Below are 14,237 nucleotides of genomic sequence, written 5' to 3' on the forward strand. Positions count from 1 at the left end.
GCAAAAAGTAGAACAATTCCCCCCATTGAGTGATTGGATCCTCCCAGATCTTTCATAGAGCCTAGTGATATTACAGACGGGAGATTCCAAGAGCGCTAGATTCAGGGGTAATCCTAGTGCTGACTGAGCCGTGCGCCTCCATCTAAGAGAGCGGCCACAACCCCAGACGATGCAGCGGCCGGAGCAATGTTATTGATGGAGGGAATTTCTGAGAGCAGCAAATTAATAAGAATGTTTTACCGGAACCTCCTGGGGCATCAAGGAAAACAGTCTCCCATTTCCACCTGGAATCTGAGCCATAATTGCCAAATCCCCCGATCTGTGGTCATCAACCAGAAGAGGCTTATTTACTGGGACAAATCCCCTCATCTTCCCCAAATCCTGGCTTTTCTCTCCCAGAATATCTCTCCCATAACACACAGGCTGGTGGAGCTGGTGCCGGTGACCTGATGCTATTAGAGGGTCACTACTGACACATTGGCTCCTTTCTTCTAGAGTCAGGAGGACTGTGGTGGATCTGTCGGCAGTGACATTTATGGCTAAGTCCGGATGACCTCTCCTGTGCTCTCTATGGATATCTCCTCTAGGATATTCTGTGTATTTGTCCCACAGAGCCCGGGGATTGGAAGGTGCACAGGTTGTAGGTATTATAGGGAGCAGGTTAGAAGATGAGGAGGAAAGCGAGTGAGGGACGTCTCCTGCAATGTCAGGTCCCAGTGTGGACCATCCTCCATCAGACCACGCTTTTGGCATGGCCTCCCTGTAAGTGTTTGTTGGCTCAGCTGTATGTACAGAAGACGCTCGCTCTCCACCTTGGCATACAGATCTACTATACACTGATGAGAAAGTTGCCTCCATTGTTGTCTGATCATTATTTGGTAGGTGTAGAAGTCCATAGCTGATATGTTATTGGTTGGTTTATTGGTCGGCCTCGCAGTGTTGGGATCAGTCTGTTAGATTATAGTGATCGCCATCTTGGCCATTCCACAATATTATCGGATATTGCAGAGCATCATATGATCTATGTGTTTCTGTAATACGCTGAACATGTTCTCTCCATCACTGAATAATTATATCTCAGCTTAGAAAGTCCCGTCCAGCCATTACAATAGCTACTTCACTAACACTGGGGGAAGTAAATCTCCTTTTGTGCCACCAACCGGTGTCTTGTCTGCTCTTATTACAGCCTGATATTCCGCACTTGGCATCTATATATATAATTGTCTAAGGGTTTATCTGTCTGTCTGTCTGTCCTGGAAATCCCGCGTCTCTGATTGGTCGAGGCCACCAGGCCTTGACCAATCAGCGACGGGCACAGCATGGCGACGATGATGTCATAAAGGTTGCCTCGACCAGTCAGCGACGGGCACAGCATGGCGTTGATGATGTCATAAAGGTTGCCTCGACCAATCAGCGACTGGCACAGTCTGCCGCGAATTCTGAAATCATCATTGTCCATATACTACGGGGACATGCATATTCTAGAATACCCGATGCGTTAGAATCGGGCCACACAGGTATATACTATACACAGGGGAGAGGACACACATGTATATACTATATACAGGGGAGATGACACACAGGTATATACTATATACAGGGGAGATGACATACAGGTACAGTACAGACCAAAAGCAGTCATCAAAGCAAAAGGTGGCAACTTTGAACCTAGAATATAAGACATAATTTCAGTTGTTTCACTCTTTTTTGTTAAGTATATAATTCCACATGTTTTAATTCATAGTTTTGATGCCTTCAGTGTGAATGTACAATTTTCATAGTCATGAAAATACAGAAAAATCTTTAAATGAGAAGGTGTGTCCAAACTTTTATACAGGGGAGATGACATACAGGTATATACTATATACAGGGGAGATTGCACACAGGTATATACTATATACAGGGGAGATGACACACAGGTATATACTATATACAGGGGGATGACATACAGGTATATACTATATACAGAGGAGATGGCACACAGGTATATACTATATACAGGGGGAGATGACACACAGTTATATACTATATACAGGGGGAGATGACATGCAGGAATTTACTATACACTCCCTGACAGAAGTTATGTCGCTTATCTATGTTATGTAAATAAAAGCTTATAACCTTAAATTAAAGCTTAAATTCATCCATTGATTGTATAAATTATTCTTTTGAAAGCTGAAACCCTCCGAAATATGGTTTAGGTTAAGAAAATAAATTGGCTTCAATGCAGAAATATTGCTCAGTTAATGGACACAGAATGGTTAGATTTTGGCAAGACAAAAGTTTTGTCGCCTAGTCATATAATGCACCCAATCCTGCGAATTCGCCTTGACCAATCAGCGACGGGCACAGTATCGACGTAGATGTCATAATGGTTGCCATGGCGACGATGATGTCATAAAGGTTGCCTCGACCAATCAGCGACGGGCACAGTCTGCTGCGAATTCTGGAATCAGCGACGGGCACAGTATCGACGTAGATGTCATAATGGTTGCCATGGCGACGATGATGTCATAAAGGTTGCCTCGACCAATCAGCGACGGGCACAGTCTGCCACGAATTCTGGAATACCCGATGCATTAGAATCGGGCCACAGTCTATCTATATATATAATTGTCTAAGGGTTTTTCTGTCTGTCTGTCCGTCCTGGAAATCCCGCGTCTCTGATTGGTCGAGGCCGCCAGGCGACGGGCACAGCATGGCGACGATGTCATAAAGGTTGCCTCGACCAATCAGCGACGGGCACAGTCTGCCGCGAATTCGCCTCGACCAATCAGCGACGGGCACAGTCTGCCGCGAATTCTGGAATCATCATTGTCTATATACTATGGGGACATGCATATTCTAGAATACCCGATGCGTTAGAATCGGGCCACAGTCTAGTGGTTTTAAATAATGGTCCACTATTTTACAAATAACTTCACAGCTATCATTCCCAGAGACTATTGGTCTCCCTGGAGGATTCACTGCATCTTTATGTATTTTTGGAATCAGATAGAATGTTGCCAGCTTAGGGTGCAATTTTTTGTAAAGATCCAATAGTCTCTTGGGAATGATGCCCTGTTCAAATGCCGTAGACAAAATTATCATCAGATCTATATCAGATATTGCAACGTGGGATTAAATGTCAACAGTTTATAACATCTAGAATCATTAAGTAACTTAAATGCCTGCTGTTCATACATAACTCGTGGCCAAATAATGATGTTCCCACCCTTGTCGGCACTCTTAAACACTACATCATCCCACTGCTCCATGATTTTAAGGGCCTCTCTCTCTTTGTTATTTATATTGGATTTATTTTTAGGGGGTTTCCATGTCAATATCTGAAATACGTGATTCAGACAGAACCCCAGGCGGAAGATTCCCTATAATGAGGCTGGTGGAGGTACTGCAGACACCATAGGACCTGTGATCCGGCGGTGTCCGTCTTTTTAGGATTGCATAAATGTGCCGTCAGCCACAGTTTTGTGCACTTCTGAAACGAAGGACACTGCTGAACAGAGGACAGACGGAGTCCAGAGTAACTCTGCTGCCTTGTTATAGTAAATTGATCCCTTGGAGGTTCCATCTGTCACGTCACTCGGAGATTTAGATGGAAACCTTAATGTAAGTGCTCAGTGTAGAGCGCCGGATCAATGTGATCATAAATATTATGTACAATTTTGCCAATAAAAGCTTCAACTCAATCCACAAAAAAAAGCAAGCCCCCACTTAGGTCAGTCATCTGCTAAAGGAACTATAGGGGGTTTCTACGTTACTGGTAGCACAAAGGCTCTGGAAAAGCAAAATGGCTCCTCACCCCACAAATGAAATTCAGAAAATTCTCCACTCCCAGATCCAAATGCCCCCCTTCCTTCTAAGCCCCACAGTGTAGCTAAACTACACTTAGCGCAGACATGTTTGGCAATTATGTATCATTCATTGTCCATATACTACGGGGACATGCATATTCTAGAATACCCGATGCATTAGAATCGGGCCACAGTTTAGTTCTTTATAAGGCTGTATTATAAAGGTTTACTAACTGATTGTGTTGATGGAAAAATCTTTGCAAATTCAAAACAATGTCTTTTTGTCTCAGGTATAACTTCACAGTCGATCAGCTTGTATCTGTTCATCTCCCGAACAGTAAATTTGTAAAAATGTTGGGTCTTGATTTTCTACAGGAAGCATCAGACCTATTTTGTGATATATTTGTCACAGTCAGACTGTTCTAGTTGTGCACCAATCACAGCTCAGCTTTCACTTTACCTCAGGAGCTTCAATGCTGAAAGCTGCACTCTGTTTCTATAGGTAACCAGAACGATCTTACTGTGAGGCAATTCTCATAAATGAGGCCTCAGTTACTTCTGCAACAACCGTCGCTATAATTACAGGCTTTACAGTGACTTATCAGGTTGCCGATCCTTAGTGATCATATGGTTGCTGCCCCTTTAAGAGCGACTCTTTGGGCCCTCTCCCTCTAAATCTTTAGGACCTTTTGGGCAACAACTGTCATTTTGCATTCATTACACAGACACCTATTTTCGCCTTCATTTCTATAGACTCCTAATTCTTAGGTCCAAATCTCATGAAGGGGAGAAATTTTGAGTTTTAATGTTCACAGTATTTTTAGTCTGGTGTTAAAGACGGGACGAACAAAATTTCATTCAAACCAATTGAAAAATTTGATTCTGTATTGCACGGGCTACCAAACACAGAGTTTCTGCTTTATAAATATAGATATTAAAAAGAAAACTAAATACTGTAAAATAATAAATCTCCTCATATATTTCCCTTATTATCTCCAGTAATTGTATTATTACACAGGATTCTTATGATGTTACATCGGCTCATCTTCTCATTCAGGTCTCTACAATATCGGATCCTCTCAGTGAAGATCTTCTACGTAAGAGAAGTTTCCTAATTTTCCAATTAAAGATGGATATGGACAGAGACAAGATGGCGGAGAGGATATTACACCTCACCCTAGAGATCCTCTTCCGGCTTACTGGAGAGGTGAGAGATTCTGATGACGTCACATTACATCATTCTTATTTATGGGAATAACAGATGGACAGAACTGGAGAGGTGAGGACTCTGGAAATGTCTGTAGTGAGATTTATTAATGTGTCTCTCCATAACCAGGATTACACAGTAGTGAAGAAGACCTCTAGTGAGCGCTGTCAGGATCCTGTGTCTGAGGGATGGGGAAGACTCCTGAGCCCAATCACGGGACCTCCACCTCACCACCTGATGCATGAGGACATCAATGACCAGAAGATCCTAGAACTCACCTACAAGATGATTGAGCTGCTGACTGGAGAGGTGACACTGCTGGGAATGCTGGGACATTATACAGTAACGCTATGAAGGGATCGGGGGGATGACGGTATCATTGTATGTGTCAGGTTCCTATAAGGTGTCAGGATGTCGCTGTCTATTTCTCCATGGAGGAGTGGGAGTATTTAGAAGGACACAAAGATCTGTACAAGGACATCATGACGGAGGTTCCCCAGCCCCTCACATCACCAGGTAATAGACAGGATTAAATACACGGCCTACAATTATCTGTATGTAAAGAATAAATTCAGTTACTGTATGTGTTTCCTCCAGATCTATCCAGTAAGAGGACAACACCAGAGACATGTCCCCATCCTCTTCTTCCACAGGACTGTAAACAAGAAGATCCCAATGTACCTCGGGATCACCAGGTAGATGGAGAGAAGGTGTCATGAGATCTATGTGTCATGAGATCTCTTCTATGATGTGTAGACGGCTGTGAAGGTCTTGTGCTCAGTCTTGTTTTATCCACCAGTATTATATGTTTTATACTTGTGTAATGAGAACGGTGGAGATGACAGGATTAGAGCTGATCATAGATGTGACTTCTCTATCTGTCTGTGACTTTTACAATATTTGTTTCAGGGTGAAGATCTGACCCATATTAATACTACAGAGACATATGTAAGGGGTGATAAGTGGTGTAAAGAGGAGATTCCTACATATGACTACCCAGGTGAGTGGTAACCACTAAATGCAGAGAAGTCACAGATTCTTCTCAGTCACCGGCTGTGGCTGCTTTATCGGTGGTGTAGTCCAGCCATATCACAGACCCCTGGTAGCCGAGACCCCGGAGAATTTTCAACGCTGGGGGGCACTGTGGAGAAACGGGGTCAGTGGGTGTTCTCGTCCGCTGGTCCGGCTGTCTTTAGCAAGACTGCATGGACCATGGCTCATACCACTGAACGCCCGCTCTATCTCCCAGTGGGCAATACACTACACAGACAACACAGGGTTAAGGTAAAACAGTGTGGCAATACGTTAATGAACCACAGCACATAATAGCAAACAGAACAATCCCACCAATTACCCCAAGATGGTGCACATTACAGGGCCTCACCCTTCCGCTGACTCGCCGAGATAATGGTAGATGTTACGTCCGAGCTCCCAGGGTCGCTACTCCATCTATGCATGCACGCAGAGAGGAGGTAATGACAAGCGTAGGGAGATATCCGAGAGCAGTCCTGTGTTCTTCAGCCGGGTCTGACAGACCCTCGGCTAAGATCCTGAAGAGTCTTTACAAGGTCAAAAGCCAATTGACATGATGTCAGAGCTCCCAGGGTCGCTACTCCATCTGTGGATGCACGCACAGAGAAGGGGTAACGACAAGCATAGGGAGACGACCAAGAACTGTCCATAGAGTCCATACAAGGTCCAAAGCCAGTTGACACGAGAGTCACCTCCTGGCTTATCTGACCATCTCCATGGAACCAGGCGACCAGCGGGTCCCAAACCTGGCTTTCTCCAAACATATTCATGGTTCAGAGATGGTCACTGGATCAGATCTGTGTCCTTCCAACCGGAGCCAAAAACTCCTAGGTTGTATCCTATAGAATCATAGATCAGTGTCCCTCGTGATGGTGCCATGATGAATTGGCTGCATTCCTTTCTCTTGTCTGTTGGGTGGTTTGCAGAATGTCTGGCTGGTAAGCTCTGTATTACTTCAGTCTCCCAGGATGTGATCTCTGAGTCTTTTTATACCCAAGGCATGTAAGCTATTTTTAGAATTACCCAGGGTCTTTCAGTCCAACATCAAGATAAGGTAAACAATGGTGATGGGATTAAGTAGCACTATTAGCATATAAGCACACATCAATAAAGAAAGCTCAACACACTCAATGTACAGTCACTATTACAGACTAAAGGCCCCGTCTCACATAGCGATTTACCAACGATCACGGCCAGCGATACGACCTGGCCGTGATCGTTGGTAAGTTGTTGTGTGGTCGCTGGGGAGCTGTCACACAGACAGCTCTCTCCAGCGACCAACGATCAGGGGAACGACTTCGGCATCGTTGAAACTGTCTTCAACGATGCCGAAGTCCCCCTGCAGCACCCGGGTAACCAGGGTAAACATCGGGTTACTAAGCGCAGGGCCGCACTTAGTAACCCGATGTTTACCCTGGTTACCAAAAAAACAAACAGTACATACTCGCCTTCTGATGTCCGTCAGGTCCCTTGCCGTCTGCTTCCTGCTCTGACTGAGTGCCGCCGTACAGTGAGAGCACAGCACAGCAGTGACGTCACCGCTGTGCTGTGCTCTCACTGTACGGCGGCACTCAGTCAGAGCAGGAAGCAGACGGCAAGGGACCTGACAGACTCCGAAAGGTGAGTATGTACTGTTTGTTTTTTTTGGTAACCAGGGTAAACATCGGGTTACTAAGCGCGGCCCCCGATGTTTACCCTGGTTACCAGTGAAGACATCGCTGGATCGGTGTCACACACACCGATTCAGCGATGTCAGCGGGACCTCAACGACCAAAAAAAGGTCCAGGCCATTCCGACACGACCAGCGATCTCACAGCAGGGGCCTGGTCGCTGGTACGTGTCAAACATAGCGAGATCGCTACTGAGGTCGCTGTTGCGTCACAAAACTTGTGACTCAGCAGCGATCTCGCTAGCGATCTCGCTATGTGAGACGGGGCCTTTACACAGTATGTTAGATAGTATATCAGTTGGCAAGTCTGTCTTCTTGACCCACTAGACATAAACACTTAAATTCACAAGCCAATATACAGATAAAAAGCCAGTTCTTTTGGTTTTGCAAAAACATGGTTGTCTCAGAAATTAAGATACAACTGGTTTCTTCACATTCCTCCCCCATCTTAATTAACCAGACATGATAGGCTTCCGATCATCCAGTTTCCTTAGAGCATATTCCATATGCTCCTTACGAAAATAAACTCCATACTTTATTGAAGAGTAACAACTGGTGTAACGGGGTCTACCGTGCTGGAGTACCTCTTTCAGCACCACCCCGTGTCTCAGGAAGCCCACTCTTCCCTGGCTGGAGTCTGAATGAAGGACGCTGGCTGGAACTCCTTGGTTACATGGACGCATATAAAAGATCACTGCTTCTCCACGTATTTCCAGTGCGACAACACTCCACTCACAGGACACAGAATGTAAGGACGCTGGCTGGAACTCCTTGGTTACATGGTTGCATATAAAAGATCACTGCTTCTCCACGTATTTTGTAGCTCCTGCATTAAATTCTATTCAATCCGTTGAAGCTGGAACATCTCCTGTAGTTTCCGTTTCTTGTTGAGGTCATATAGCTTCTCTGGTCCTCTTCCCAAGGCCGATTTGGTGGGGTTATTATTATTATTATTAATTATTTATATGGCACCATTAATTCCATGGTGTTGTACATGAGAAAGGGGTTACATACAGGGTTATAAATATCGTTTACAGTAAACAAGTTTCCAGTGACAGACTGGTACAGAGGGGAGAGGACCCTATCCTTGCGAGATAGTGGGGAAGAGACAGAAGGTTGTAGGTGCAGCAGCTCTGGCTGTGGTGAGGCGGCTGCTCTGCTGATGGCGAGGCGACAGAATGGTTATTACAGGCTGTAGGCTTTCTTGAAGAGATGGGTTTTCAGGTTCCGTCTGAAGGATCCGAGGGTGGTGGATTGTCGGAAGTGTTGAGGCATGGAATTCCAGAGGATGGGGGATATTCGGGAGAAATCTTGGAGGCAGTTGTGTGAGGAACGAATAAGTGAGGAGGAGAGTAGGAGGTCTTGGGAGGATCGGAGATTACGTGAGGAAAGATATTGGGAGATTAGTTCAGAGATATATGGAGGGGACAGGTTGTGGATGGCTTTGTAGATCAGTGTTAGTAGTTTGAACTGGATTGGTTGGGGAATTGGGAGCCAGTGGAGGGATCTGCAAAGGGGAGAAGCAGGGGAGCAGCGAGGAGAGAGGTGGATTAGCTGGGCAGCAGAGTTGAGGACAGACTGGAGTGGTGCAAGAGAGTTAGCGGGGAGGCCACAGAGGAGGGTGTTGCAGTAGTAGTAGATGATAAGGGCATGCACAAGGGTCTTAGTAGATTGTGGGGTGAGGAAGGGACGGATTCTGGCAATATTTTTGAGTTGGAGGCGACAGGAGGTGGCAAGAGTTTGAACGTGCGGTTTGAAGGACAAGGCAGAGTCAAGAGTTACCCCGAGGCAGCGGATTTCAGGTGCAGGAGAGAACGTGATGCCGTTTACCATAATAGATAGATCAGGTATGGGGGATACGTGAGATGGGGGAAAGATGATGAGTTCGGTGGTTGGATATAGTGGCATCCAAAACCTGCTGTGCATGCCTCATCAATGGTCTGCTGGGTCTGTCTGTATACCTCCCTTGCTGTGGAGCCCTGGATGGTGTGTGAGAACACCCGTCCCCTGCAGCTCCCCCGGTTCCGCCGGGCTGAGTAGTGTCCCACTGCTGCCACCAATTGTGGAGAAATGGGGTCAGTGGGTGTTCTCGTCTGCTAGCCCGGCTGTCTTTAGCAAGACTGCATGGACCACGGCTCATACCACTGAATGCCCGCTCTATCTCCCAGTGGGCAATACACTACACAGACAACACAGGGTTAAGGTAAAACAGTGTGGCAATACTTTATTGAACCACAGCACATAATAGCTAATAGCAAACAGAACAATCCCACCAATTACCCCAAGATGGTGCACATTACAGGGCCTCACCCTTCCGCTGACTCGCCGAGATAATGGTAGATGTTACGTCTGAGCTCCCAGGGTCGTTACTCCATCTATGGATGCACGCAGAGAGGAGGTAATGACAAGCATAGGGAGATATCCGAGAGCAGTCCTGTGTTCTTCAGCCGGGTCCGACAGACCCTCGGCTAAGATCCTGAAGAGTCTTTACAAGGTTAAAAGCCAGTTGACATGATGTCAGAGCTCCCAGGGTCGCTACTCCATCTGTGGATGCACGCATAGAGAAGGGGTAACGACAAGCATAGGGAGATGACCAAGAACTGTCCATACAAGGTCCAAAGCCAGTTGACACGAGAGTCACCTCCTGGCTTATCTGACCATCTCCATGGAACCAGGCAACCAGCGGGTCCCAAACCTGGCTTTCTCCAAACATATCCATGGTTCAGAGATGGTCACTGGATCAGATCTGTGTCCTTCCAACTGGAGCCAAAAACTACTAGGTTGTATCCTATAGAATCATAGATAAGTGTCCCTTGTGATGGTGCCATGATGAATTGGCTGCAGTCTTTTCTCTTGTCTGTTGGGTGGTTTGCAGAATGTCTGGCTGGTAGCTCTGTATTACTTCAGTCTCCCAGGATGTGATCTCTGAGTCTTTTTATACCCAGGGCATGTAAGCTATTTTTAGAATTACCCAGGGTCTTTAGGCTGAGTCACACATAACGATATCGTTAACGATATCGTTGCAACGTCACGCTTTTGGTGACGTAGCAACGATCCCCGCTAACAATCTCGTTATGTGTGACAGCGACCAACGATTAGGCCCCTGCTGGGAGATCGTTGGTCGATGGGAATGATCAGGACCATTTTTTGGTCGCTGATCACCCGCTGTCACCCGCTGGATCGGCATGTGTGACGCCGATCCAGCGATGTGTTCACTTGTAACCAGGGTAAATATCGGGTTACTAAGCGCAGGGCCGCGCTTAGTAACCCGATATTTACCCTGGTTACCATTGTAAAAGTTAAAAAAAAAACAGTACATACTCACATTCTGATGTCTGTCCCGTCCCCCGACGTCCACAGGGTTAAAACTGCTTTCGGCAGGAGCACTGGTAATGCACGTTCTGCTGCCGAGAGCTTCCCTGCACTGAATGTGTCAGCGCTGGCCGTAAAGCAGAGCACAGCGGTGAAGTCACCGCTGTTACTGCCGGTGCTGACACATTCAGTGCAGGGAAGCTCTCGGCAGCAGCGCGTGCATATTAGCAGCGCCCTGCCGAAAGCAGTTTTAACCCTGTGGACGCCGGGGACGTGACCGACATCAGAATGTGAGTATGTACTGTTTTTTTTTTTTTAGTTTTACAATGGTAACCAGGGTAAATATCGGGTTACTAAGCGCGGCCCTGCACTTAGTAACCCGATGTTTACCCTGGTTACCCGGGTCCTGCAGGGGGACTTCGGCATCGTTGAAGACAGTTTCAACGATGCCGAAGTCGTTCCCCTGATCGTTGGTCGCTGGAGAGAGCTGTCTGTGTGACAGCTCCCCAGCGACCACACAACAACTTACCAACGATCTCGGCCAGTCCAACATCAAGATAAGGTAAACAATGGTGATGGGATTAAGTAGCACTATTAGGATATAAGCACACATCAATAAACAAAGCTTAACACACTCAATGTACAGTCACTATTACAGACTTACACAGTATGTAAGGCCTCTTTCACACGTCCAGACAATTCCGGTACCGGAGAAATCGGTACCGTAGTTATCCGTGTCCGTGTGCTCACGTGGCACATCCATGTGGCACACGTGCGGCAGCCGTGTGCTGCCCGTGTGCAGCCTGAGGACCACACGGACCGTGCAGGAGAGACAGCGCTACAGTAAGCGCTGTCCCCCCCGCGTGTGGTGCTGAAGGCGGCATTCATCTCTTCTCCCCCACAGGAGAGAAGAGATGAAAGATCAAGTTTTTTTTCTTTTTTGTTAAAAATAAAGTTTGCAGGTGACCCCCGCATCCCATCCCCAGTGCGCCGCCCGGCCCCTTGCAGAGAAATACTCACCCAGCTCCCGCGATGTCTCCTCTCTCCTTTCAGCGCTGGCAGCCTGTCCTGTGTGAGCGGTCACGTGGGACCGCTCATTACAGTGATGAATATGCGCATACCAACCAACCAACGATTCAACCTATGAGGTTGTTGACCAACCAACGATTCAACCTATGAGGTTTTCTTAGACTGTCTACTGTCATTGTCTTGGTGAATAATTCAAATTTTTAACATAACTTGCCATTTTTACTGACAGTTTAAAATGAACTTGTCAGCAAGATTTTGCTAAGTAAACTACAGACATTGTCATGTTGCTGCTGTTATTCTGATTAAAATGATACCTGGGGTGTGGAAATCCATCTTGCGGTAGAGTCTTGTCTTCCTGCTCTAAGCCAGACCTGCCCACAGGAAAGACCTGCCCACAGGCCACCCCGAAGCACAAACATGTTCCTCATGATAAAGACAGAGACACACAGACTGTTTGTGCTTTGGAGCAGCCTGTGGGCAGGTCTTCCTTGGTTTCTGTAGCTTAGGGCAGAAATATAAAACTCTGCCTACAGTCCCGCCACGGAGCACGAGCATCTCAAGATGTATTTCTTCATTCCAGGTATCATTTAAATCAGTATAACAGGGGAACATAACAATGCCTGTAGTTTACTTAGCAAAACCTGCTGACAGTAGAAATTTTGAAATATATAAAATATATTATAAAAAATTAATAATTGTTTTATTCTTAGCAGATGACTGTACCAAGAGATCAGGGGGACAGCTGACATCTTCAATTTTTAAATTAGATGATCTTGAGATTCCACGGGATACAACTGAAGTGAATGCCATTACTCCAGAAATACCATCATCCCTTCACAGCAAAGATCTGTCATCTGATCCGTTGAAACTGTTCCTGTCTTCTGATTCATTGCCAACTAATAAGGAAAATCAAAGTCACAAAATAAGTATTAAAAAACAAACTGCTCCTAAAGCAAAGAAGTCATTTTCCTGTTCAGAATGTGGGAAATATTTTACACTGAAATCAAATTTTGTTGTACATTGGAGAATTCACACAGGGGAGAAGCCTTTTACCTGTTCAGAATGTGGGAAACATTTTACACAGAAATCAAATTTTGTTAAGCACCAGATAACTCACACAGGGAAGAAGCCTTTTTCATGTTCAGAATGTGGGAAATATTTTAACCAGAAATGGAATCTTGTTATACACCAACGAACTCACACAGGGGAGAAGCCTTTTTCATGTTCAGAATGTGGGAAACGTTTTAACCAGAAATCAGATTTGGTTAACCACCAGAGAACTCACACAGGGGAGAAGCCCTTTCCATGTTCAGAATGTGGGAAATGTTTTAATCTGAAAGCGCATCTTGATAGACACCAGAGAACCCACACCGGGGAGAAGCCTTTTTCATGTTCAGAATGTGGGAAACGTTTTAACCAGAAATCAGATTTGGTTAGGCACCAGAGAATTCACACAGGGAAGAAGCCATTTTCATATTCATAATGTGGGAAATATTTTAATTGTAAAGCGCAACTTAAAAGCCAACAGGGAACCCACACAGGAGATGAGCCTTTTTCCTGCTGAGAATGTGGAAAATCATTTGTGAAGAAATCATCTTAGTCACCAAAGACTTCACACAGGGGAGAAACCTTTTTCATGTTCTCAATGTGGGAAATGTTTTACACGGAAATCAACACTTAATAAATATCAGAGAAGTCACACAGGGGAGAAACCTTTTTCGTGTTCAGAATATTAGAAATGTTTGAACCGAAAATCTTCAAAAAGGAAATGTCCTATACTAGGACAACCGTTTTCTACTCGAGTTGGATCTCGTTAAAATAAAAGCACTCATATTCACCTCCAGTGTCAATACTGTGACAGCGGTGTAGGGACCCAGGGCTCACATGAGAATTTTACATCACACTAGCCCTGCGCCCAATGTGCAAAGCATGTTCTTGTCTTTCTTGGACCAGCACTCCTCCCACTTGGCACAGGTGATTTTAATTAGCAGGAGACTGCAAAATAAGGGGTCTTGCTCATTTTAGCTCTCACTGAAGAGCTAGAGGAAGGTGAGTTTATTCAGTCGTCATGACAGCACTAACGAGAGAGGGGATCCGCCCTTCAGGGACAGGAAACCTACAGAGATAAAAGGGCGGCACCTCTCTCCCGCATCAGTTGGTTTCCTGTCCCTGACAGGGGACCCTGCAGAGGCCT

At 45.7% G+C, this 14,237-nt stretch overlaps 1 protein-coding gene across 2 annotated transcripts in view; it reads left to right on the plus strand.

Moving 5' to 3' along the window:
• The window catches only part of LOC143767608 (uncharacterized), a 54,879-nt gene extending 40,869 nt beyond the window's left edge, over window positions 1-14,010 (plus strand). Inside the window, exons 2-7 of one of the 2 annotated variants that reach the window (XM_077256039.1) lie at window positions 4,852-5,001; window positions 5,131-5,310; window positions 5,394-5,517; window positions 5,599-5,696; window positions 5,911-6,001; window positions 12,754-14,010. In XM_077256039.1, the coding sequence (XP_077112154.1) occupies window positions 4,852-5,001; window positions 5,131-5,310; window positions 5,394-5,517; window positions 5,599-5,696; window positions 5,911-6,001; window positions 12,754-13,526 (1,416 nt within the window). In that variant the 3' untranslated portion in view covers window positions 13,527-14,010. The remainder of the gene's footprint in view (window positions 1-4,851; window positions 5,002-5,130; window positions 5,311-5,393; window positions 5,518-5,598; window positions 5,697-5,910; window positions 6,002-12,753) is intronic. The other variant, XM_077256040.1, reaches the window with a different exon arrangement.
• The last annotated feature ends 227 nt before the right edge of the window (window positions 14,011-14,237 follow it).

This window comes from Ranitomeya variabilis, chromosome 4 (assembly GCF_051348905.1).
Source record: "Ranitomeya variabilis isolate aRanVar5 chromosome 4, aRanVar5.hap1, whole genome shotgun sequence".
NCBI classification, from domain to species: domain Eukaryota; kingdom Metazoa; phylum Chordata; class Amphibia; order Anura; family Dendrobatidae; genus Ranitomeya; species Ranitomeya variabilis.